The sequence below is a fragment of the Mesoplodon bidens genome, assembly GCF_964165515.1.
Source record: "Mesoplodon bidens genome assembly, chromosome: 9".
Taxonomy (NCBI): Eukaryota; Metazoa; Chordata; class Mammalia; order Artiodactyla; family Ziphiidae; genus Mesoplodon; species Mesoplodon bidens.
This window is the reverse complement of record NC_138166.1, coordinates 37,377,876-37,404,348: the sequence shown is the minus strand read 5'-3', so window position 1 is coordinate 37,404,348 and position 26,473 is coordinate 37,377,876. Positions and strand designations below refer to the sequence as shown.

Genomic DNA, 26,473 nt, shown 5'->3' with positions numbered 1-26,473 from the left:
TGTATTCACATCAAAGAAGTTTTGTTGGTAATAAAATAGCTACTACTTATTGGGTCCTTAGTCTGTGCCGATATTCTACCAGATGCTTTGTTATAGGATTTGTTTAATCGTTGTAGCGACCTTGGAATTAGCCAGTATTACCCCTGTTTCTGAAAATAAGAGGACAGAAACAAAAAGAAGTTAATTTGCCCACAGACCCACAGTTTGGAAGTATCAGAGCCAAAATTGGAACCTAGATCTGTCTCCAAAACCTTTTCGCTTTTCATTATTCTCTATCTCTGTGTATAGCAGTAAGGGGGAAATTATATATTCTTTAGCTAATAGATAACACCTTCATGTGGTTTAGCGTGCCAAAGGTACAAAGGACTCTCCGACCTCTGCACAGTTTCCTCTCCATGCCCTACAACCCATGGTGTCTATTTTTCTCATGCCTTTCTGAGAAATTGTATGTGTTTATAGCTTATATGTATAGTTCCACTTTTTTTTTTTTTTTACAGAAATGAGAGCATACTAACACATTGTTCCACAATGTGTAATAGAATTTATATGTTGCCTTGGTCTCTGTTTCTTTCTTCTCCTTTTAAAAAATAATGATTTCTGAAATGTGTGAAATTCTTATATGTGTCCCCATCATCCCTTTTTCTACTGCTACCACCCTGGATGTCTCTTGGCCGGTTGCAATGGATTCCTAAGTAGCCTGCTTTCCATCCAGCTCATTCAAGGCACCACCATTAAGGCACCACCACCAATATACACTGAGCACTCATCATCCACCCAAGGATGAGACATACTTTGTAAAGACAGAACTGATTCACTCAAAGCATGTCAATGGCTCTCCACCTGCCGCAGAATAGAGGCTCTGGTCTCCTACTTCTGGTTCCTCTCCACCAGCCCAGGTTCCGTCTGGGAGGCTCCGACTTCTGGTCCCAGCCGGCATTTCCAGGCAGCCAGCCCCTCCCACATACTCTGCTCTAAGGTCACCTCACTGCTGATTCCCTAGCATGTCAGTAGTTTCCACCCCTTTGTTCCTGCTTTTCTCTTCCTGGAGTGACCTCCCTTCCCTCTTTACTGAGTCTTTCTCTCCTTCCCAGATCTGATGAAGTGTCAGCTTTCAAGATACTTTCATGGTCCCCTCTCCCACCCCATCCAGGAGGGGAATACAGGCCCTAGTAAACATTTTTATTCCTGTCCCTCAGCAAGGGCGATAAGAACAATCTTTCCTCAGGAGTTGCTGGTACAGTTGCTGACATCTTCTAATTTTCTCCTAACTTCTTAGGAGCCCTGGTCCCCACCCACTTTGCACCCCAAAATTAACATCTTTGCTTCTTCATCTGGATCCCCATGAAAATAACCTAAAGCAGGCACCTTTTTCATGACATCCTACTTCAGTTTTTGTTCATCTATTTGACCCCTTCTCCTTCTAGACTGTAAATTAACTAGGATTAGTTTACCTTTGCTTCTCAAGATTGTGACCCCGTGTCTCGCACCTAGTGTGTGTTCCGTTGAATTCAGTTTGATCTCCAAGTTATTTTAGGTGGATTTGTTTCCCTACTTGACTAATCCTTCCTGGCAATGTGAGGTGATGTGGCCCTAAGCACACACAGTCATAACCAAGGGCAGAAGGTCTTTAAATGTTTTCGGTCTCAAGCTGCTTGACATTCTGATGAATGCTACCAACCAAGAAAAAAAAATTGTTCGTATGCACGTGTTACAAATTTTGCAGACCGTTCCTGGACTCCCTCTTTGAAACCCTTGACGTACAGCTCTGTGCTTTAAGAGAATGTCGTTTCCTTTTTATTGCAGGGGAATAGCTCATTTTTGAGTGTTGTAACTTTTGGGGTAATGTTTTCCTTGACATTTAACTTTGTTTTCTTAGGTACCTTTCTTGACTGAGTGGATATTTGATGATATTAAGGATTTTTATTTTCTTTGAAACTAATATTGTGGTTATATGTTTAAAAGGTCCCTTATCTTTTAGAGATATGTACTGAATTGTTTAAGGGGGTAAAATGGTAGGACATCTAAGACTTGCTTCAATATAATTTTGTGACAGTGGGGGACAGGGACTGAGTAAGAATATTAATGAGACAAAGTTCACCGTGTTGTTAAGGGTTGAAGGTGGGCAATGAGTACATTGACTTCATTAGACTGTTCTCTCTGCTTTTGATATGTTTGAGATTTCTATAAGGAAGTTTTAAAAAGGAAATCTGGAAGTATTACAGCCCCTAAGAAACTGTCATTGTAGTTTAAACCAAAAAAAAAGAGAGCGAGAGAGAGAGAAAGCAATATGGATACAAATGCTCTTTCTCTATACTTAAGAGTGGAGCTTATGCAGTTATCCATTTAATGTTAAAACAGTTACACCTAAATCTGCAAAAGACTGTCTTGTGAACAATGCATTTCCATAAACTGTTCACATCACCTTTTAGCTTCTCCACAAAACGAAGAGGTAGGTGGCATATCTCAGTGCTGTGTCACAAGCTTATGAATATCCTACTGGCAGCTAATCTTCATCTTTTTTAGACCCTGACGAAGTAATTTGCAGACACGTCTCAACAAGGGGTGCAAATATATTTTCGTTTAACTGAGAAAATCAAGACATGAATGAAGTGGAGATACTGATTTTCTTCTGTGTCACATAAATCAAGTCAGAAGGCATTTCCAAAAAAAGAAGTACTTTGGTAATGTCATGAGCAATAGTTAGAGGAGGTATCTCACTGCATGAAAATGAGGACCACACTCAGGTGTGCCTGCCACGTCCTTCCTCAGGATTTGCTTAACTAAATGCTTGTTTTGACAACTGCTTTCTGAATTCTTAAAACTTTATAACTTGTGTGTCTTGATGTTTATGTTTCTTTTATGGTGTTTTGGACTTATAGAATGTTAATGTTTCCAGAAGCCAACATGGAATTTTTTGGTATCATTTATAACATTTCTACCCAGATTTGGTTTGAAGCGTTCTTAAAGAATATTTAATTCAGCTTCAAAGCCAAACCTTCACAGTGTCTAAGGACAATGTAGCCAATCCAGTCTCATTGCCAGGTAATGCTGAAGCACACATTAGTGTATATCCAACTTCAACTCATATATATATTAGCTATGTCACTGTGGAATTTAAAACTCAAGGCTGGTGCCTCTTATCTCTGAGTATAGTAAAACAGTTCCAATAATTATAAATAGAAAGCTATTTTTGCATCAGCAGGGAAAAGGTAGCATTCACCTTCCCAATAAATACATTTAAGCTAGAAAATTGGTGTTTTTATCTCTTGTTATTTGGTTATCTGTTGCGGGGTTGTGTTAAAAAGACCCGGCAGACAAAGCAGCCCTTAAAACTACATTCATCAGCCTCTGAGTAAAATCTCTTCCTGGTCTGTTGATTGTGGAGTAAAGCAGTCCCATTAAGTAGCCTCTTCTGACCTGGTAGGAAATGATTATGGATGAGCCCTGGGAGACAGCCAAGCACAGCCATAGCTCTGAGAATTAGAGTGGGAATACCAAGACTCTGTGATGAGATGGCTTTTCCAAGGCAATGTCTCTTGCTTTCACTTTCTTCATATATAAAATAGGGATAGTAACCAAACTTACAGGATGACTCTGAGGACACTTGAGGATCCCCTGTGAACTATAAGATGTTATATAAAAATTAATTGTTATTTTTAGGGCCAATTCTACCTGTTTTTACAGTTGAGAAGAAGATGAATAACACAATGACAGGTCTAGTTAAGAAATCATTTTAAAGTAAAATTATATAGACATTAGTATTTGCCACAAGCCCAACTTCCTATATTTTGGAAGAGATTTATTTTTCAAGAGAGACTTTCATAAAAGATATAATTCTAGTAATTCTATCTCAGGATTAACTTTTTAAAAAATAATCAGAATTGGGCTTCCCTGGTGGCGCAGTGGTTGAGAGTCTGCCTGCTGATGCAGGGGACATGGGTTCGTGCCCCCGTCCGCGAAGATCCCACATGCCGCAGAGCGGCCGGGCCCGTGAGCCATGGCCGCTGAGCCTGCGCGTCCAGAGCCTGTGCTCCGCAACGGGAGAGGCCCGCGTGCCGCAAAAAAAAAAAAAAAAAAAAAAAAAAAAATATTAATCAGGATTAACTTTTTTTATAATAATAAGAAAGTTCTTGGTATGCATCTGTTGATTTCAGCGAATCCCAAATGATAAGACATGATCTTTGTCCTCAAGAGGCCTCTACTATCCTTTAGGAGACCCGCCAGCCCCTGAAACAATAGGGACTAAAGTCATCATCCAAAAGCCCGTCACCCCCCCACCCCCGCCTCTGTCAGCCGACAGGTTAGACCCCTTTGAGAACTTCCCTTTGCCTGTTCAGGTGGCTGTACGGCTCCGTCCAGTCTTTCAGCTCTAATGTGAACAATGTGGTTACTCCCTACCCACCCACTGGCTTCCTGCTCCCAGAATGCCCTCCTCCACCCATTTCTGCATATCACATTTTACTCCAATCCTTTTCAGCTCTAATGACCCCTTCCCCACACAGCCTTCTCTAGTCCCCAACCAGAGCAGTACAGTCACAAGTGCAGATTCCAGAACGGGTGGAGCTCAGTGGGAGGACTAGAGAAAGTGAGAATCTGAACAGATTCTGGAAGGATTGGTGAATTTGGGCAGGCGAGCCAGAAAATGGAGAACATTCCAGGGAGAACAACCCCCAAGAAAACAACTCCATAAAATATTATAACATGTTATAAATATTTGTAAAATAAATATTGGCTGTAATTTTCTGGCCAACCGTATTGGAACTAGAAATTATTTCATTCAAAGGCACGTTTTCTTCAATATGTCAACTTTTTTAAAATCATAGAAGTGGTAGATTATATTTTAAAGCACACTAGGTTTGTTCTTGCTCTCAAGTAATTTATGACATCACATGTTTTAGACTAAACTGAAAATTATAAAGCAGTATCTTCAGAATTGGTGGTAGCAGGAAAGTTAATAATGGACATAAAAAGAAACCATGGAAGAGAAAATCATATACTTATTCGGATATTTTGCCCTTGAATACAAACTAATTTGAAATTATCCAAAATAGCTAGAATATCAATAGCCAAAATAGCTTGAAAATAAAATGAGTAGGAAATTGTGAAATTTATTTTTCAAGTAAAATATGATCCATGGAACTGTTTTTATCTATATAGTGCCTTAAAGGAATTTTATTCTCTGTTTGATTTTTTTTCCAGTTGGACTGTTCTGACTCTTTGTTTTCTACTTTTGTTGATGAATGGAATAAAGACATAGCTGAAACAGTTAAACCTGAGAGATGCAACTTGGGGATTTAATAACCAGGTTAATGTGAATCATTTTAATGTGGGATTGTGGTTGTCATTAGGAGTTTCCACAACATTTTTCCTTTGTATCTATTAGGGGAAGAAATACACGACAATTTAGAATAATCTCTAAATTTAAAAAATCTGCTGTATACCAGTATCAGCAGTATACACAAGAATACTTTTCTTTCTTAACTCATTCTGATGTCTATGTTGGGGCCATGGGTCTCTTCAGCAAGTATCTTTTAGGCAGTTAAATCCCAACTGGAATAATTTGGCCTGTTCTAAATTTGGCATGTGTTGAGTGAAAAGTGCCAAAAAATATTCTGATAGTCATATTTGTAAACTGCTTTGGAAATAAAAGGTTTAGGTAACTCACTGAATGAACCATTCTTTTGGCAAATGCCAAAGAGACAATGCTTTCATTGTTCTTTCTTGATTTTTTAATTTCATGTGTATCCTTTGGTGTTTTTTGTTTTGTTATCTTTAATTCTCTTAATTATATGTATATAATAATATATTAGTAGGAAAACAATAATAACAAATTATTGTTATTGATATGTGTAGAATTGTGTTTCCTCTTTTCATAGTTCGACTTCTTTTTATGTTAGAAGAGGACTTTCAAAAAATAATTGTTAGATGTGCTGTTATTTTGAGGACTTCTAAATAAATCTCAAGAAAAGTGCTAGGCAGAGGTGAGTAACAGTAAGGAATATTAACTCTTAGCACTGTGGAGACTATATCATAAGCCACCATGGGGTGTGCAGTTTTATAATATCCTACTGTATCTTCTTTTTTTGCATATTCACACAAGACTTTAATGCTTTTCAAACCAACCTCGACAGCTTCCTGGATTTGTGATCATTTCTAAGGAAACGAGAACATGACATATGTTTTTCTCAGTATACAAGGTAATAGAATGGGGTTATTGTAAACAGGAAGGAGAAGCCCACATTGCTGGTACAGAGGAAGCTGCTGGCTAGAGGAAAGGACGCCACATCGGCGTGGAGGAGTGTGAAGGTGGTGTTTACATTAGCGTTGAGCTTCTGCAGGAAAGAAGTTGAGAACCAGCTCCAGTAGTACCAGAAACCATGGAGCCATAAATTTCCTACTATTTACATGTCCTTAAGAGGCAGGATTTCTGTTAAATCCTCTTGCTAAAGACAAATGTCTTTTTCCTTACTAGAACTCCACGGAGAACTATTTGGCATATGGGAGGTAACATATGCTAATTCAGTTTATCCAAGTGCTGAACTAGACGTTAAAATTAATATTTATGCTTCACTCTCTAACTCTAAACCATAAAATTCATGAGCCAAATAATAAAAAAGCTGCCTTCAAGAATCATATAAATGGTTAGCCAGCAACTTCAGTTGGTTCTTTGGAGAACTGTACTGCAAGTAGACAGTTGACGGGTTCTGGCCCTGACCCTTCTGTGTTTGTGAGGGCCTGATTTTTCCGCTTTGATCTCTGCTTTATCACCAAGGTTAGAATGGAATGCTTGACCTCAGGCCAGTGGCGTGACATCTCAGAACCTTATCAGAGTGTGAGATGAGGGTCTAGGTTTAGTTCTTTAGGTTTCAAAGTGTTCCATACCCCATGGATAGCCATTGTAAGTTAAAACGTAAAAAAAACAAAAATGCAACACACGTTTAATTGTTAAAGCATTAATAAACACAACTGCAACTCAAATTCATCATGTGATATACTTTAACATACTGGAGACCATTACTTCTTCTTAACTCACACTGCCAGGTTTTTTTGTGCAGTGCTTGGGTCAAACCTCACCTGCTAGAAAGTGAGCACCATGCATCTTGTCTATGTATCTTGTCTGATTGGTCCCATCTGCATCCCTATTGACCAGTACCAGATAGAGGTATGTTTAATAAATGAATGCAAGTGAATGATTTTAAGCCTTTTGAAAAAGTATACTTGAAAGTTTGTAACGTGGCACTGGTCTTCTCACTCTCTCTCTCTCCCTCTCCCTCTCTCTCTCAATTTGAGTTTCTGTAATTCACTCCTTTAAAATTGTATCTGGGAATACAGTTTCATATCATCAGTGTGCTGTGTCCCATTAAGTCCCAGGCTAGGCTTGGGCATTTCTATCCATTTCACGCTGTCCTCATTGTGAAATAGGCATGTGTATGGTAGGTAACTTTTTGTGTGTGTGCAACCTTTCAAATAAAGCTTCATCTGCTAGACAGGCTTGGGCAAGTCCCCTCCTGGGAGGACGGGGGCCAGAGTGGCCTGGTTGAGAGAACTCACAAGTGAGAAGACATTTGGACTCCTGTCCTTCACCACCTTTGAACTTCCTGAAGTTTCATTCCCATGTTTTGTAAAAGCCATTGCTCCAAAGCAACATTCTCCCACTAGTAACCAGTCTAGGGTGTTATTTTTTTTTTTTCCAGAAGATTCTGTCATCTCCTCCTTGATTACAATGCTAAGAAGAGAGGAACAGACTTAAGTCCCCCTCGCCATAATAACTTATCTTCTAGTCTTCTATTTGTACTGATAGTCATAAACACTCCCATCAGTTTTGTGTTTGATACAAAATTAGCCTTAATCAACTGACTTGCTCCCTGGCACTTGACACCACTCCCTGCTGATTTTTTTTTTAACTTAATTTTTTTTTTAGAGCAGTTTTAGGTTCACATCAAAGTTAAGAGAAGGGTACAGAAATTTCCCATATACCCTCTCCCCCCATACATATGTAGCCCCTCCCCATTATCATCACCCCCTACCAGAGCTACTCGGTGATGCATTTGTTTTGTCTACAATTGACATTAATGTTTGGCAAACAGAAATAAGTCTTTCAAGGAAATATCTGCCTGGTTGCTGCTCTGATGTGTTTAGACCTGTGTGCACAATTTTCAATTCTGGAGAGCAAGGCCCATCTCTGGCTTTGCTTACCTTTGTTTCCTCTTTAATGCAGGGTTTTCCAACCTTGGCACAATTGAAACGTTGGGCGAGATAACCCTTTGTTGTGGGGGGCTCTCCTACAACATTGTAGATTGTCGAGCAGCATCCCTGGCCTCAACCTACTAGATTCCAGTAGCACCCCCCTTCTCCCAGCATGACAAGCAAAAATGTCTCCAGACACTGCCAAATGTCCCTTGGGGAACAAAATTAACCCTGGAGTGAAACCAGTGCTCTAGTACAGTGCCTGATACACAATAAGCCCCCCCTAAAATACTTGATAAATTAATAAATATATTTAAACCACAACTAGACATTTAATCATTGGATATTTCTCTGTTTCATGCCACCATTTCCTCTAAATTCTCTGAATTTACAACTTGAAATATCATAGGTATGCAGTTGTTATCACTATCCTGTTGTCTTGCAGACAAAAGTTCTAAGGGTCTAAACTAGAACAGAGGTTTTAAGACATTTTGCTTTTAAGATACCCTGAAATGTTATGTTTGAGGAATGAGTTTTCTAAAAGCCAAAGTACGTACAGTGTGTGTAGTTGAAGGTGTGTTTGTGTTTTTCAAAGTGTTGAGACATAAGAATGACATCAGCAAGATTAGGCCATCTGGGAAGCTGAGTGGGGCTGGTCAGTTGTTGGGGAAAGGGAAGGGCCTGGGAGAGATCCCAACTGGGGAAAGTGGAAGGGCCCAGAGAAGGACATGTGCTTGCCCCAGGGACTGCTTACGGAGTCCCTTGAGTAGATGGCATGAATTGATAAGCAGAGTGAAACTATTTCGGAGTTAATTTATACTTCTTGAAAGTTTTTGAAAATAACTTCATTGAGATGAAATAAGTGACATTATGTAATTGTCTTTATTTCAGTGAAGAGGTTGTACATTAGTACTTAAAATGTAATTTCTGGAATATTTTTATTTACAGGGAAGCAAGAATCATTATTCAAAAATAAGATAAAGTTTAAGAAGTGAAATCAATTTGGAAATGTTATAATGAGAATTTAATCACGATGCTTTTATGTCTTCTTAAGGCAGATTTAGATGAATATAGTTAACTCAGTGTACGTTTTTTCACAACACAATTCCTTTGGGCTTTGATCCCTCTTTCTTAAAAGATCGTTGCTTAGCACAATTTAAGTTCCTACCATTAATGGTCCCTCGCTGCAAACTATCGTTGTAAAATTTTGAGGAGAGAACTATAGTTTAAGTTTTGTGCTTTTTAAGAAAGATATTTTTGTTCTTTTATATCATTAATTATAAGAATGAAGAGGATATGAATATAACAGTAATATTTTTATATTAAAGAAATACTTGAATTTATTTAGAAACATTTTTCTTTTATAGGTAGGCTATTTGTTATTTTTAATTTTTAATGTTTTTTCAATTATTATAAATACTGAAACTTAGATAGAATTTTCTAGGAGCTATAGCGAAGTTTGTTGTAGAGGCTGGGTGATTTTGAGTCCAGAGAGGCTGTTACAAAATCATGGTAAGGATATTGAACAAGCTAATGTTATTCTGGGCAACAAAATTGTATAGTGTAATTATAGGCAAATATTTAGCTTATCGCTTTAGAATGTTCATAATTTAAAGTTTCACAGAGCAATTTAATTTTCTTTTTCTTTTTGCGGTACGTGGGCCTCTCACTGTTGTGGCCTCTCCCGTTGCGGAGCACAGGCTCCGGATGCGCAGGTTCAGCAGCCATGGCTCACGGGCCCAGCCGCTCCGCGGCATGTGGGATCCTCCCGGACCGGGGCACGAACCTGTGTCCCCTCCATCAGCAAGCAGACTCTCAAGCACTGCGCCACCAGGGGATCCCTGTTTTCTTTTGAGAGAAGGATGCTATAGTGTTATCAACCCAAACGATCCCGAGATAAGACAACTTTTTGTACAGGAGTTTATGATGTTTGTTCTGGCAGTTTTAGCTTTAATGGAAAGGAGAATAGTTTATATTATGGGCAATTTTTAGTTTTCTTTTATGGTAAATTATTTTACCCATCTGAAATATAGAATAAAAGGTAGTTCTTGAAACTTACTTCTAAACACAGAATACATCCTGAGAACGTTGCAGTAAAGTGGGTCAGTTATATTTTGAGTTTTGTGTGCTGGTGGTATTGCATCTTTATGACACACTTTATACTCTGGGGATAACATTGTTGCCCTATAATTTTTATTATCTTAGAATCGGAAGTCTCTCTCTTCCAATTGTCTTAAGTAATATTGACAGTACAAAGAGAGTTTCACTTTGAAGCTCGGTACTTTTTCTTTTCTTTCCTGCTGTAGCCACATAGTTTTGAAATTTGGGCAAAATGATCTGCAGAGCTACTTTATTTGAAAAATATTAATTAAAAAAATCCTATTCTTTGAGTGTGTTTTCACCTTTTTATCAAGTTTGTGTGTTGGACCATAGGGAATGCTTTAGAACTGGGTTGCCTGACATGATAGCCACTAGACACGTTGGCTATTTCTATTTTAATTTTAATTAATGAAAATTAAATAAAATTAAACGTTTAGTTCCTCAGTCACACTAGCCGCACTTCAAGGGTCCAATAGCCACATGTGTCTAGTGGCTACCATATTAGACAGTGCAGATATAGAACATTTTCATGGTCACAGATAGTTCTGTTGGATACACCTCTCCAGGATGGGTGTTGGCAAACTGCAACCTGGGGGCCCATTCTGATCCACTGGTTGTTTTGTAAATAAAGTTTTACTGGAATACAGCCATGACCACCTATATATATATTGCCTATGGCTGCTTTCAGGCTATAACAGCAGAACTGAGTAGTTGGAACAGAGACCATGTAGCTCACATACCCTAAAATATTTTCTTTCTATCCCTTTATAGAATAAGATTGACTCCACTTTAGAGTATCCATATTTATAATGTCAAGGTTGTTTGAATAGCATAGTTATTTTATGTGTAGCACATACTTGTAATATTAAATGCCTTACATAAGGCAGATTATCATACTTCAAAGATGAGCCAGACCAGAAGAACAGGCAAGAATAGAGTATCAGGCCAAACCTCTTGATTACTAGTTGAGAACAGGCATCCACTAGTAGAGACAACTAGAAGGTACGGCCTTCTGTGATAGATCAGACACTTTCCAGAATGGAGAGAATTAAGGAAGAATACGAGAGAAGACAACACGCAAGGTGTCAATCTACTAAGGGTGGGCAGGGCAAGTGGCAGAATTAATACACAGTAGCCATGAGACCCTTCAATGCTGCTGGCCCATTGTCACACTTGGACCCAGAGTCTGGTTGGGAGTGAGGGGTGGAGTATGAAAAGAGCATGAGGGTAGTTAGAAGATAAATAAAGTGGGGTGGGGCGATATTTATCTAATATGTTAGATTTAAAAATCTTTCAATTAAACTTTTCCAATTAGACTTAAATAGAAATTGATTCAAAAATGTTTATTTCAGGGGGCTTCCCTGGTGGCGCAGTGGTTGGGAGTCCGCCTGCCGATGCAGGGGACACGAGTTCATGCCCCGGTCCGGGAGGCTCCCACATGCCGTGGAGCGGCTGGGCCCGTGAGCCGTGGCCGCTGAGCCTGCGTGTCCGGAGCCTGTGCTCCTCAACGGGAGAGGCCGCAACAGTGAGAGGCCCGCGTACGGCAAAAAAAAAAAAAAAATGTTTATTTCATTAATAAAGTACCTGGTTTCTAATGTTTGGTTGATTGTATCGTTTTAGTATTTTTATGGCCTTCTTTTATCTTCTAAACTATCCAAGAAATTTAGTCTCTTAGATGACATGTGAAATACTTAAATCCATTTTGTTTTACCACTTTACATACAATTTTTAAAAATTCTATTTTAAACCGTGGAGCTTTTCCATTTTGGTGGGACATGAGCTTCTTTTCTTTTTCTTTTTTAAATAATTTATTTTTATTATTTATTTTTAATTTTTTGACTGTGTTGGGTCTTCGTGCGTGGGCTTTCTCTAGTTGCAGCGAGCGGGGGCTACTCTTCATTGGGGTGCACAGGCTTCTCATTGCGGTGGCTTCTCTTGTTGCAGAGCACAGGCTCTAAGCATGCGGGCTTCAGTAGTTGTGGCATGTGGGCTCAGTAGTTGTGGCTTGTGGGCTCTAGAGCGCAGGCTCAGCAGTTGTGGCACACAGCTTAATTGCTCCGCGGCATGTGAGATCTTCCCGGACCAAGGCTTGAACCCGTGTCCCCTGCGTTGGCAGGCAGATTCTTAACCACTGCACCACCAGGGAAGTCCCATGAGCTTATTTTCTATGTGAGTGTTTGGGTTATAGTTTTTATGGAAGCCAAATCATCATGATGTTAGTTGATTTCAACCTGTAAGTTGTAATGCAGTCTAATAAAAGTGAGCTTTTGGGCTTACCTGGTGGCGCAGTGGTTGAGAATCCACCTGCCGGTGCAGGGGACACGGGTTCGTGCCCCGGTCCGGGAAGATCCCACATGCTGCGGAGTGGCTGGGCCCGTGAGCCATGGCCGCTGAGCCTGCGCGTCCGGAGGCTGTGCTCCGCAACGGGAGAGGCCACAACAGTGAGAGGCCCGCATACCGCAAAAAAAAAAAAAAAAAAAAAGTGAGCTTTTGACATTGGCCTAAGGGAACTGCCTTTGTTAGTCTTCCTTTGTTACTTTCCCAGGTTTAAGCCAGCACAGTTTCTTAGTCAAAGTGCCCTTGCTCTTCTTCAGCCAGAGCTTCAGTGAGTGCCTTATAAAGGCTGACCCTCACTGGAGCAGATTATAATGTAGCACCAGAGCTAAATTTAGAGGGAAGCCAAGCCTCTACTCCAAATAGTAACAGCTAAACGATAGAGACGTTTGGTGAACAGAATATCTTCATTTAGTCCTTCAATACCAGTAGGTGAGTCTCTGTGTTTGTTTGTTTTATTTTGGATGTTGTGTATGTCAAAATCTTTGCATACTTTTTTTATGTTTATGTGTTCTTTTATTATTTTCCACATAGACTATATTGAGGTTGTGTAAAATAAGCCTGCATAACTGGGCTATGAAGAAACAAACTTTTGTATTTAGAACTAAAAGTATAAACAGAGCTAAAGAATTTTTAAAATAGAGTTCTCTCCAACATAGGCTGTGTTTGGTAGTAATTCCCCGTTAGCAGGAAAGTAGAAACAAGGTGTAAAGGTAGAGTTAATTAGGAAATTCTATATGTTTGTATTCTGACCTTAAAATAAGTCTTTTAGAGGGGGCTCCCACTTTAAAAATATTTTTAAATTCTAAAATAAAAACATCTTTGGCAAAAAAGGAAACTCCTTCCTTGCATGTTCACCTCCTGGAGGAGTTTCAGACTCTATTTTTGGTTTTGTATCTCAGTAGGAGACCCAAACTCTTTAACAGGTATTTTACTTCGCTAACACAAGAAAATATTTTGTATGGTATTTTGGTATTTGTTGTGTTTTGGGAGGTGTGGAAACATTAAGGAGAACACACACACACACACACACACACACACACACACACGTATATTCATTACTTGTGCTCCAATGGAAATGTTTGCTGGTATAGAGTGAATCTGTTGAAAATTCCAACAGGGAAAATTCTGAATGAAAGAGTTTTGCAGTGAATATAAATAATGCATTAGAAACTCTATTTCCAACATCTTTCAAATGAAATGAGATTTCATTGATTAAGGTTATTGCATTTGTAGTTATTTCACTGTGCAGTTGCTGCCCCATACACGTACAGCAATCAATCCCTTCTCTATACTGGTTAGCTAGGTGTGTCCCGCTGTTGTTTCACCTGTCACATTGTACTGTAGATGTTTGTATTTTATCTCTGCTGGGCTCTGTGTTCCTTGAGGGCTTGGAATCCCGCTTAGTCACCTTTATATCTCAAAGCAGGATGTGGTAAGTTCACTTTATAGGATTGATAAAAATTCTCTCTACTTAAACCATAAAAGAAATTACTTTGGGCTTTGTTACTTTATTTAAAACATTTTTTTTAGTTTCACTTTAAAAATGGTGATTCAAGTTTTCAATGATAAACAGATTGCTTTCTATGTGAAAATAGAAGTTTCTCTTTTTTCATGGGATTGGAAGAAAGTTTTGGTACATAAATTGAATAATAATTTTTCCACATTCTTGAGGATTTTTAAAACTTTTGAGATATAATTAAATAATTTACTGTTTAATTTAATGTTGCACATTTTCTTGATTATTTAATGGTATAAGTAATGGAGAAAATCTAGACATTTTCAAATCACGATTTAAAAAATCTTTGAAAGATAATTAAATAATTTGCTTGACATTATCTTAATCGTTTGGTCCTCATAATTTAGGCAATCTAGACGTATTTTCAGATTGTAATATTTATGCCAGCAAGGTTATTCTCAGTTTGTAAAAGGTCTTTTTTTTTTTTTTGCGGTATGCGGGCCTCTCACTGTTGTGGTCTCTCCCATTGCGGAGCACAGGCTCCGGACGCTCAGGCTCAGCGGCCATGGCTCACGGGCCCAGCCGCTCCGCGGCATGTGGGATCTTCCCGGACCGGGGCACGAACCCGTGTCCCCTGCATCAGCAGGTGGACTCTCAACCACTGCGCCACCAGGAAAGCCCTGTAAAAGGTCTTCTAGAGAAGGTTTTTCACTTTTTTAAAAGATAATTTTTGATATTTTAAATTATATATTAAATCCAATAGGAGAATTTAAAATACCCAAATACTCATCCTCTGAGGTTAAGCAAACAAATGAAAAGCTTACTAACAGTTTCTTGTATCGTTCATAAATGTTCCTTGCCTAGAAAAGGAAATATTACGTGTACCCCCCTTTTTAACCGAAAAACTATGCTTTACGCTTTTATTCAACTTGCTTTTTTCCTTTAACAATTTTACTTGAACACCTTTCCATATCAGTGCAACAGCTTATTTGACAATTATTTATTAAATTTAAATGCTTACTCTCAGTATTGTTTTAGGTGCTAAAGATACAGTATTGAGTAAAACCTACAAAATCCCTACCCACATGGATGTTACTCTTGGGGGAAATAGACCATGGCAAACAGATGCTAATGAAATGACAGGGGCTGCTGTGAGCTATGAAGAGAAATAGAGCTACATGAGAGGGAGAGAGAGAGAAGGAGCCTTGTTAGTCAGAGTGGTCTGGGAAGGTCTCTGAAATGGAGGCATTTGAGTGAGTGCAGAGAGTTAAAGCCACGTGAATGGCTTCCCTGGCCCACTGGAAGAAGCAAAGAGGACAATGTGGCTGGAGCAGTGAATGATGGGAAGAGGTAGACGTAGGGAACATAATCAGAGAGGTAGCCAGGGCCATATGTAGTACATTGGATGTAATTTATTTTGTAAAACTTCATAGTTCCATTTGATGGCTTATTATAACTTATTGAACTAGATAGGTTTATGGGTATTCAACTTCCATTTTTTATGCATCCAACAATGTTGCAGCTAAGTCCTTTTATATATACACATACATGTATATTTGCATACTTGTGTGGGTATAACTGTAGAATAAATTCCTTGTAAAGAAATTGCTGGACCATAGGTTATGCACATGTAAATATTTATAGATATTCACCAAATGCTTCCCAAAAGTATTGCATGGAGTTTATCCTTTATATCAAAGTTTATGTCTGTGGTTATTTTCCTTGTGTCTTTTGTCCACACTAGATATTATTAAACTTTAAAAGTTTTGCTAGTTCAGTAGTTACAATTATCTCATTTTTAAAAGTATATTTAGTATGGGTGAAGTCAAACATATACTTATTAGCTATATATTATATGAACTGCTTATTTGAAGTGCCTAATCTTATTTTCTTTGTTTTCAGAAATTTTATGAATAAGCATCAGAAGCCAGTGCTCACAGGCCAGCGGTTCAAAACTCGGAAAAGGGGTAGGTAGTGTTGTGTGTTTGTGTGTGTATGGCAGGGATGGGGTAGAGGGAAATGTGTGTTTAAAGTTCTAATCAAAATATAAGGTTGGTGAATGTCAGGTTTAACAATACAACAGCCAGTTATTTTACTAGCAAAAGCGAGTTTCTTCGGGAAGAGCCCAGAGGAATAGCAGTTCGGGGTATGTGAACTATGGGGCAAGTCAGAGAACAAGGAAGAGGAACTTGCTATTATAGGGAAAAGAGGGGAGTTGAGAGGAGCCGTAATAACCCAACAGTCCATGTGAGGAAGCTGGAGTCCAAAGTATGGAGGCTACTCATAGGTTGGTCTGGTACATTCTCTGATTGGCTGGGCTGTGGTTAGGTGGAGAGAAGTTTTCTTCTTCCTTCTGGATAGTTAAGTAGGCAACACCTTTCCGTTGGAGACTAGAGAGGAAGGCGTAAGTATCTTCCTGTTTGGAGTAATTGATGATGCATGGCAGGGTGTAAGAGCTCCCCCTACAGGCCTGTCCGGACTCCAATTTTAGCTGAGGTTTCTTAATTAATTCCACAAAGAGGAATTGGGATTATCTTTGTTTCCACCTAACCTCACTAATTTCTGTCTTTTGAGCTCTGACTGGAAAATCTGAAGGTGTGCATTCAAGCCTCAGAACCGCCAGTTACTTAGGTGTTTGATTTTGGACAAGTCATTTAACTTGTCTGAGCTTTGTGTCTTCATCTACAAAATGACGATGATTATATCTGTTCAGATTGCCTTACTCTCATGTGAGGCTATGAAGGCAGTTGATAAACTTTACTGTTTTTAACATCAGCATTTGCATTTGGTTTTTGCTTTCTTTGTGTTTTTAAGAAAACGTTCATAAGCCAAGATAGTAAAACTAAGAGAAGAGTAAATTAGGGAAGATATTGAAGAGTTTTAACCTTTTCAGAATTTAGAAAGTCGAACTAAATTTACTGCCCTAAATATCTGTAAAACTCAAGATATTTTCAAGTGTCTTTTATCGTGGGAAGAGAAGTGATATAGGCAGTTTGATGATGGCTGGTACAATTTCTATATGTGAGTGACTTCTTTTTGTTATGTTCATCTTCCCATTCTTTTTGTGTAAAGAATTTTTAAATCTTTTATAATATTTAATCAGTTTTGCATAATTATATAGAAATGCTCTTGGTTTTAAGAGCAGTTGAGCCAAAACTTGATAGGGAAACTTTTTAATCTATTTATTTATTTATCTATTTATTTAGGCTGTGCCAGGTCTTAGATGTGGCATGTGGGCTTCTTAGTAGTGGCATGCAAACTCTTAGTTGTGACATGCATGTGGGATCTAGTTCCCCGACCAGGAATCAAACCCAGGTCCCCTGCATTGGGAGCACGGAGTCTTACCCACTGGACCACCGGGGAAGTCCCAATAGGGAAACTTTTTAAAATGTGAAACATGGTATGAAATTATTATGTTGACTAACACTGAGGAGAGTGACTGAAAAATATTTAAGTAAGTATCATGTGTAAAGATAAAGGATGATTGAATATCTTTTTGAAGGCCTCATAGCTGATTATGAAGCAGAATGCCATGTAATGGTCATCGAGTGCTAAATTGTTGAATTGATAAGCTATATCACATGCCTTTGGCATTTCCAGCCAATGCGTGTAGCTGAAGTTCTCTTGCAATGCTGTGTCTATGTAAGTAGCAAGTGTAGCTGTGTAGAAAGAAAAGAATTCTCAGTACAATAGATCATTTGAATTAGAAGAGATTGTAAGAGTCACTAGGTAGCAGTAAGGACTAAATTTAACTGTAAATGCTACCTGCCAGAAAGTTTCACATTCCCACTAAAAAAATGAAAATTAAAAAATATTTTAAAAACCAAAAGATACGGTGATTTTGTATAGTATTTCTGTCTTGTACTCTTTTTTATTTTTATCTTTTGCATCCTTGACTCATCCCCATAAGCTAAGTATAAGTGTAGTCTGAACCACCTCCTTCTATTATATTTAGCCCTCTTACAAACTGTGTCCCCACTACGCAATGCGGATTGAAATCTGGAAGCAGATAGCAATGCAAGGTGCTGCAACCAGCGTGAGTTCTTTGTCTCATTGTTTAAAGCCGTCTTGAAAAAACATAAATGACGTCGATGATTTCCAAAGGACTTAATCAGAAACCTAGTTACAGTTAAGGTATTGTTGCACCTAGTCATGTGATAATATTTAATGTATGCCCAACTGTCAGGTGAAGGAAAGTTTGCCATCGCCTGCCCGCTGAGGAAACGTGTTAATCTCAGACCTGGATCTCCAACTCAGGCAGCTTTCTTAGTGTGACGCTGATTCACGGTAGCTGAGCTCCAACGCCAAGAGAGGGCCCAAGGATGTCTTGCACAAGAGCAGGCATGATTCAGCGAGTAAACTGGCCCTTACGGTCAGTCTTCAGTTTTGGACTGGAAAGGTTGCCTCTAACACGAAACTGGTTTGCCTCTGATTCACTTGGTGGGCCAGACTGTGCCTGTGTCTGATAGCTGCGGGAATACTCACAGAGAGCCACCCAGAAATGTGTTATCTGTCATTTGTCAGTTGATCTAGATTTATATAACTCAGGTCTGTTGGGGAGTAGAGCAGCACTTGAGCCATTTTGTGCCAAACTGCTTACTGGAAAAAAAAAAATGGAGTCAACCTCATTTTCTGCTTTTCATAATAGTGAATTGCATCCTGACGATTCATCATGCTTTGGCTTTTCTTCTGCTAGTATGATGGGGCTGAATTCAGATAAATGGTTGGCAGTTTTGTAGAGCCGAGGAAAAAAATCTGCGGAGGATATTTCAAGGTCATTTTAATAGGCTGTCTTCTGAAGCTCCGTCTTCAGTTTGTACCTATTTCCTAGCAAAGTTAATGCTCCTCCCTGCCAAGTTAGTATAAAAATGTATTTCTTTTTGCTTAACATCAAAATTAAACATTATGGTAGGACACATCATATCGAACACATCCTTTGTGAAATATGCACATCTTGCTTATAATATTTTCTCTAGAGAGATTATGTTTTCTAGTGTGACTTGGAGAAATCTGAAAGGATGAACACTTCTCCCCTGAGCCATTGTTACGCTTAGTGAAGTGAAATATTTAATCATTGAACTGGCCTCCCTCTAAATTTTGTGGAGAAATTGGATTAAAATTAATGAAAATAGGAGAGAAAAAAATGACCAAACTTCAGGCCTCCAGAGGGACCACATACTTAGGTTTCTCTTTGAGGCTTTAATCTGTTTTGGTGGTTTTAAATCACTCTTAGATTTGTAATAAGTAGTGTTAGGAACTAATGAGGTAAATCTTTAAATATATACAGAAGTAAATCTGTGTGTGTTTATAGTTAGAAAACCCATGATCGTTCTTATTCATTTACTGTAACTCAGTAACCTTCAGAAAGGGAGGGTAGATTATGTTATTTGTCACCTAATTAACACATTGGGAAAATGCTCTCTTAACCATTTACCGTAGTTCTTAGAGAAAGCAATGTATTTAGATAACTTACAGGCGTATTTGAGTGTCGGAAATAGGCCTGTTTCTCTATGTTGTGTGAGGGTGATTATGACTGACTCTTCAGTGTTACACTTGTGATTCACCAACACAGTGTAAATGTGAGACCCTAATTGTGTACTTCCTACCTCAAGGGAGTTTTGACCTGCCAAATGGAAACTCAAGGAAGCAATGACATACTTTCGTTAGGATTTTATTGGTACTTCTGCTACACTGTCCTCAAATGAAATACAAATCATATACACTGTTGGTTGTTTCAGATGAAAAAGAACCTGTGGGTAAAATATTGCCTTGTTTCCCCAAACTTCCAATAATGTTCTTGCCATTTTCCTGTACAGGAATTTTGTTTTCCTCTAGATGGACACTTATCTTAGCAGGTGGGAGTTTTGCTTTTTATCCTGCAAGAGAATTATTCATCCTCCCAGGCCATCATGACTTTTTAAGATTCCTAAGCTATATGTGATCATTTTGACCTAGTGCATTATTACTCACTGTTGAAATATCTCTGGCCATGATGTGCTGTCTTCCTCCTTTTACTTTCCCTCTCCCTTAGCAAGTCTTTTGGAAAAGTATAACTGGTGGATGAGGGCCTTTTTACAAAGAAGAGTTTTTAAGTTGTCTCTTAGATTCAAAACAAAGCTGTCTGCATGAATTTGTAGCTTACCTTATTGCCCAACTTATATTTTCCAGTGTCTTGAATTTATAATTTTCAAACCACCAAAGTCTGTTCTACCACCTGAGTCAACGTCAAAGCATGTTGGGGTGCCATTGTGCAGATGGCCTCAGTTGATTTTGGGAGCTGGTCACGAGACTTAATAAACAGCTCGTGGTCTTTTTACTTCTCATGTTTTTGTGTTCAAGGAGAGGGAACTTCTTCCCCAGGTGGGTAGTGAATTACCCTTTGGCTGGACCCCGAGTAGGGGATGATGCTTGCCAATGAGTTCATCCTGTGGGTCACAGTTACCCACTTCTTCCGTGCCCCGTGATCTACGCTTCTAGGGTGCCCATTCTCTCCCTCCCCCGCTTTACAACAAGACCCCAATTATGTTTTTCCTGTGGTCAACATTTGCATGTTCTTGGCTGCATAATGTTTTGCTTATGGCATCAAAAGGACTTTTATCTCTTGTTCATGACGAATAGTGTTCAAGTTAATTTACATCTGTCTTCATGGTATCTTATGCTGCGTGACTCTGACTGGTACTGGGAATGCCATTCTTCTCTGTTTCTGAGGCTGTGGTATTAACCCCTTACAACACATCCCTTCTGTTAGACTGTAGGTAGGCAGTCTGTACAAACCAGGCAGCTGCTGTCTGGTTTTTACATGTAGTTTTTAATTGTATCAAAGTCATGCGTGTACGTGGTTTAAATAGTCAAACAGTTCTGCAAGACTTGTTCTAACAGCAGCCAGTCTGTTCTCCAGCGGAACTCTTTCTACTCTTTAACTGCTTCTTTTAGCATTTGCATTCCTGTGGCCAAATAACACTCCTGTATGGCTGATGCTTGATGTTTCTGTTGGAGGTATTCTAGATGCATTTCCTCCTATGGGAGATAAGGATTCGGCTCTTTCACGCCTCACCCACCTGCAAACCTCTTCTCGTTCTCAGTCCTTTCATTATATCACAGTTTTAGCTAGACTCCTGTTTAGGGTGTATATTATTGTGACTTGGTACATGTTCTTCAGAGCTGAACTATTATTTGATTTATTTTTCTGAACACCATTTTCTCTTTGGATTTAATGAGTTTAATAATAATCAATCGTTTTTTTATTTTGCTTAGTCTTCTGTACCTTAAAACTAGTCAACCCCATCCTTTCCCGTGTTATGTAAATCTCTTAATATAAACACTTTAGGAATTCTAACAATGATATTACATTGAAGGAATTCTGACTATGTATCATATCATATTGTATGATTGTATTGAAAAACCCTCTTCCATTTGGTTTGCCCTCTAGGCCAACTGTCCAGCTGTTAATGTGAAATGCTTGAAATGTCCTTTCACCACTATCGTGAAGAGTACTGTTGCCTGTCTCTTAGATTTTTTTTCTCTTTTTCCTGGGATCTCGTGACTTACTAAGATTGTGAAATCATGAGTTATTCTCTCCGTTCGGTGTGGTGTCTGTTTCAGTCGCTTTTAAAAAGAGTGTATCAGAAACATAATTTTTGAGGCCTTGAATGTCTTGAAATATGTTTATTCTGCTCTTATGTTTGATTAGTAGAGTGACCGAACACTGGAATTCTAGTTTGAAAATTGTTTTTCCTCATAATTTTGAAGGAATATCTTCAGGTTTCTGGTATTTCTGTTGCGCAACTCAAAGTCATTCTGTTTCTTGATACTTTATATGTGATTTGGTTTTTTGCACCTGAAACTTCAGAGAGTTGCTTTATTCCCAGTGTTCTGAAGTTTCACAGTAACGAATGCACCTTGTGGATCCATTTTCAGTCCTTGTGCTGGGTCCCTAGACAGTCCTTCATTGGGAAACTCATGTCTTTCAATACTGTAAAACTTTCTTGAAATTTTTAAATCCTTTCCTTTCCTTTTTAAAAAAAAAATTTTATTCACTTATTATTTGGACATTTGACTGGTCTGCTCTTTTTCTTATCCTTTTGCTCCTATTTTGTAGGTCTTTGACTTTTTTCCCAGTTTCTAAGAGATATTCTCAGCTTTCTCTTTTAACTCTTCAGTTGAGTTCTTATGTTTTTCTGTCATATTTTTCATTTCTAGGAACTTTTTTTTTAATTCATGAAATGTTTCTTTTTCTATAGCATTCTTTTCTTCTCCTCCTCCTTTTTTTTTTTTTTTTACAGTTGCAATATCTACTTATCTCTAAAGACACATATGATAGAATTTGTTTTCTTTTTTTAAATTCTGGGTTCATCTTTTGCCCCTCTCTCCCCATATGCAGACTCTGCATAAAGGGGGGAAAAAGGTGAAATCCTTTGAACTGAATCCTACATACTTTGCCTTTAACCTAGCCTTTTTTTTTTTTTACACCTCTTCTGACCTCTAGTTTGCTATCTTCACATTTTTTCAATAGCATATGATCTTTATTTTGTTCAAGATTTTGCTCCAAACTGACCTTATACAAGAAGTCTCTCCAGAGTCTGCTGAGGAGAGGAACTTACATAATATCTGTACCCCTAAATCCTCTGAAATACTTCAGGGCATCTACAAAGTCAAAACTGTTTTCAAATAAAATACCAAGATATTATTTGCCCCTTTCACACATTCTCTCATGAGTTTACAGTGGGTGGCTACAGGTTGTGTGATATTGCAACAAATTGCATGCAGCATGTTTGGAAATCTGTCTGCCATTAAGCCAGACATTAAAGAGATTTGCAAAAGTGTAAAACAGTGCCTCTCTTCTCACTAATATTTTTCATGTAATAAATAATTTTAAGCTTTAATTTCTATAAAGTAAGTATCCATGGATGTAACCTCCATAAACAAGAGCTCTTTGGAATCTTTAATACTTCTGAAGGTTGTCAAGGGGTCATGAAAACAAGAAGGTTGAGAACATCTGCTATGAAGCTGGATATATAAACGTATAGCTCACGATATTTTTAAAATATTTAAGTACTCTGGAATAATTTATCTTGTTAAAGAAATAAATTCCTCCAGGAAATAACAAGTGTTTGGTGAGGATGTGGAAAAAGGAGAACCTTGAACAGTATTGGTGGGAATGTAAATTGGTGCAGCCACTATAGAAAACAGTATGGAGGTTCCTTAAAAAATTAAAAATAGAATTACACATGATTCAGCAACTCCACTTCTGGGTATTTATTGGAAGAAAATGAAAACACCAACTCAAAAAGATACATGCACCCCAATGTTCACTGCAGCATTATTTACAATAAGCCAAGATATGGAAACAACCTGTCCATTACTCAGCCATAAAAAGAAGGAAATCCTGTCATTTGTGACTACATGGATGGATCTGGAGGGCATTATGTTAAGTGAAATAAGAAAGGCGAATTCTGTATGATCTCATGTGTGGAATCTTTAAAACAAAAACAAACAACAACAAAAAAACAGCTCATGGATAACAGATTGATGGATGCCAGAGGCGCACTGGTGGGGACATGGTGGGGAGGGGGCAGTGGGTGAAGGTGGTGGTCAAAAAGTACAAACTTCCAATCGTAGAATAAGTAATGAGGATGTGATGTACAGCATAATAACTCTAGTTAATAATACTGTATTGCACAAAGCAGAAACAGACTCACAGACTTAGAGAACGAACTTATGGTTATGAAGGGGGAAGGTGGAGGGAGGGGATAGTTTGGGAGTTTGGGATTGACATGCACACACCGCTATATTTAAAATGGATAACCAATGAGGACCTACTGGATAGCACAGGGAACTCTGCTCAATGTTATGTGGCAGCCTGGATGGGAGGGGAGTTTGAGGGAGAATGGATACATGTGTATGTACGGCTGAGTCGCTTTGCTGTGCCTCTAGAACTATCACAACATTGTTAATAGGCTATACTCCAATATAAAATTAAAAGTTTAAAAGAAATACTGTATTGCATACTTGAAAGTTGCTAAGAAAGATCTTAAAATTTCTCATTACAAGACAAAAATTTGTGACTCTGTAGGGTAATGAATGTTAGCTAGACTTATTATGGTGATCATTTTGCAATATATACAAATATCACATCATATTGTATCCTTGCAACTAATATAATATCATATGTCAATTATATCTCGATTAAAAAAATTTAAAAAGAGACACCCCTCTTGATCTTCTTCCTCCCAATCTTTATTTTGTTTGTTTATATATTCACCCTTATTCTTAAGTGATTCTCCCCGCATCATTTTCTTTTTCTGTCTTAAGTGGAACAAAATTTTAAGTTTTGATTGTTATACTTTATTGTTTATCAGATAGATAGGGTTAGTAGATTACATTGGTCTATCCTATGAGTGACACAAATGATCAATCATCAATTTTTTAATGTATTAGATAGAGTGTGGCCCCTTTCAACAGAAATAAATTGCTTGAATAAATATTTAAACAAGGGCTTTAACATGAAAAACTAGTAGAAAAACTTAATCATCCTTCAACTTTTAAATAATCATACTATCAAAGTGAACATGGGCTTCCCTGGTGGCGCAGTGGTTGAGAGTCTGCCTGCCGATGCAGGGGACACAGGTTCGTGCCCCGGTCTGGGAACATCCCACAGGCCACAGAGCGGCTGGGCCCGTGAGCCATGGCCGCTGAGCCTGCGCGTCTGGAGCCTGTGCTCCACAATGGGAGAGGCCACAACAGTGAGAGACCCGCGTACCGCAAAAAAAAAAAAAAAAAAAAAAAAACCCAACAGTGAACAAAGGAAATGTATGGTTGCATTTGGGAATATGTTGTGTAAGTAAAAGAATAATTGTATTCTGTATTTATTTTAGATGAAAAAGAGAAATTCGAACCCACAGTCTTCAGGGATACACTCATCCAGGGACTTAATGAAGCTGGTGACGACCTTGAAGCTGTAGCCAAGTTTCTGGACTCTACAGGCTCAAGATTAGATTATCGTCGCTATGCAGACACACTCTTCGATATCCTGGTGGCTGGCAGTATGCTCGGTAAACCATACATCAGACCACCTTCTTGTAATATTATGTACTTTCAATTCTACTGAGATATTTTCTTATGAGATAAAATCTTTATAAGCTTACATTTATGATAGTTGATAAAAACAATGTAAATGGGAGTCTCTACAACTTTTACCTAGATTACAATTTAGAATGGTATTAATGTGTCTATGAAATGATTGATAGTTAAGAGAGGCATAGCATTGAGGATTTTTGTTGACATGCAACACGATTGGCCCCTTGACTTTAGATAAAAGCCAATTTTTCCATGTGTCCCTAATATTTGAATGTTTCTGGAGTGGACTTAGGAGGAGTAATTTCTACAGTAGAGTATAACTTTATGTTTGTCATCTAGATCCTTCCAGTATATATCATTAAATCCCAATTGTCATAGCACCTTTCTTTTGAGTCCCACCCTTGTTTTCTTTTTCTTTCTTTTTTTTTTCTTTTTTTTTTTTTTTGGTATAGTGAGCAGTGAGATTTAACTGTGACAACAAATTTAAAAAGAATTCCCTTTAAATTTAATTCTCATTAAAATTCATTTTATCCATAGAAAACTAGATGTCTACAAAATATAGTTTAAATCTAGTTTTTAAAAAATCCTTGTAATTGTGAATGTATAGGTAAAAGGATTAAAGACAGAAGTTTGGAAATTGTTAAAGATAGATAAAAAGCAAAATAAAAACTGTCTTATAGAGCAGGGACACCAGGGGGAAAGGCTTCAGAATACTATTTAAGTGGTATGGTGTATTGTTCTAAATGTTTATTAGGTATCACAACCACCCATTTTTCCTTTCATAGTTATTCTTAGAACTTGGTTTTCATAGTTAGTTCCTATGGTAACCATAAATCACTGGAAATGGTCAGATCCCCAGGCCAGTGATTTTCAGCTGCCTGGGGGACATTCACAAATGTGTGGAAGTGTTTTGGTTGCTACAAAGACTTGGAAGTGGAGGCCAGGTATGCCACCTACTTTGCTATGCAAGCAACATTCAGTACAATGAAAAATTGCCCTGCCCAGCGTGCTGTGAGTGCCTTTCATTGAGAAATGCTGCTTAAGCCAATCTACTCTAAGCCAGGGTGTATACATACATTTTTAGGTAGAGCTACCCTTTAATTCTTCCCTCTGAACTCTTAGATCTATCTATGCTGGTACATGGTCCCGTTTACTTTCAGGCCCCCTTTTGATCTGAACTGCTGGTTTTCACTATGTACCAAGTTTATTTTGTTGTTATCATTTATGAAAGTCTCAGTTTATCCCTGTAGATAATTCAAGTCCACTTATAAAAAGCTCTTTGTAGTGTGTTCAAATCCCAATACACAGAGATAGCTA

General features: G+C 38.2%; 1 protein-coding gene across 4 annotated transcripts in view; it reads left to right on the top strand.

Moving 5' to 3' along the window:
- BZW2 (basic leucine zipper and W2 domains 2) overlaps nucleotides 1-26,473 on the top strand; it is a 60,360-nt gene that overhangs the window by 2,994 nt on the left and 30,893 nt on the right. For 3 of the 4 annotated variants that reach the window (XM_081244651.1, XM_081244649.1, XM_081244648.1), the window contains 2 exons: nucleotides 15,983-16,047; nucleotides 24,955-25,131. In XM_081244651.1, the coding sequence (XP_081100777.1) occupies nucleotides 15,990-16,047; nucleotides 24,955-25,131 (235 nt within the window). In that variant the 5' untranslated portion in view covers nucleotides 15,983-15,989. Of the gene's footprint in view, nucleotides 1-5,889; nucleotides 5,982-15,982; nucleotides 16,048-24,954; nucleotides 25,132-26,473 lie in introns of those variants that run through there. The other variant, XM_081244650.1, reaches the window with a different exon arrangement.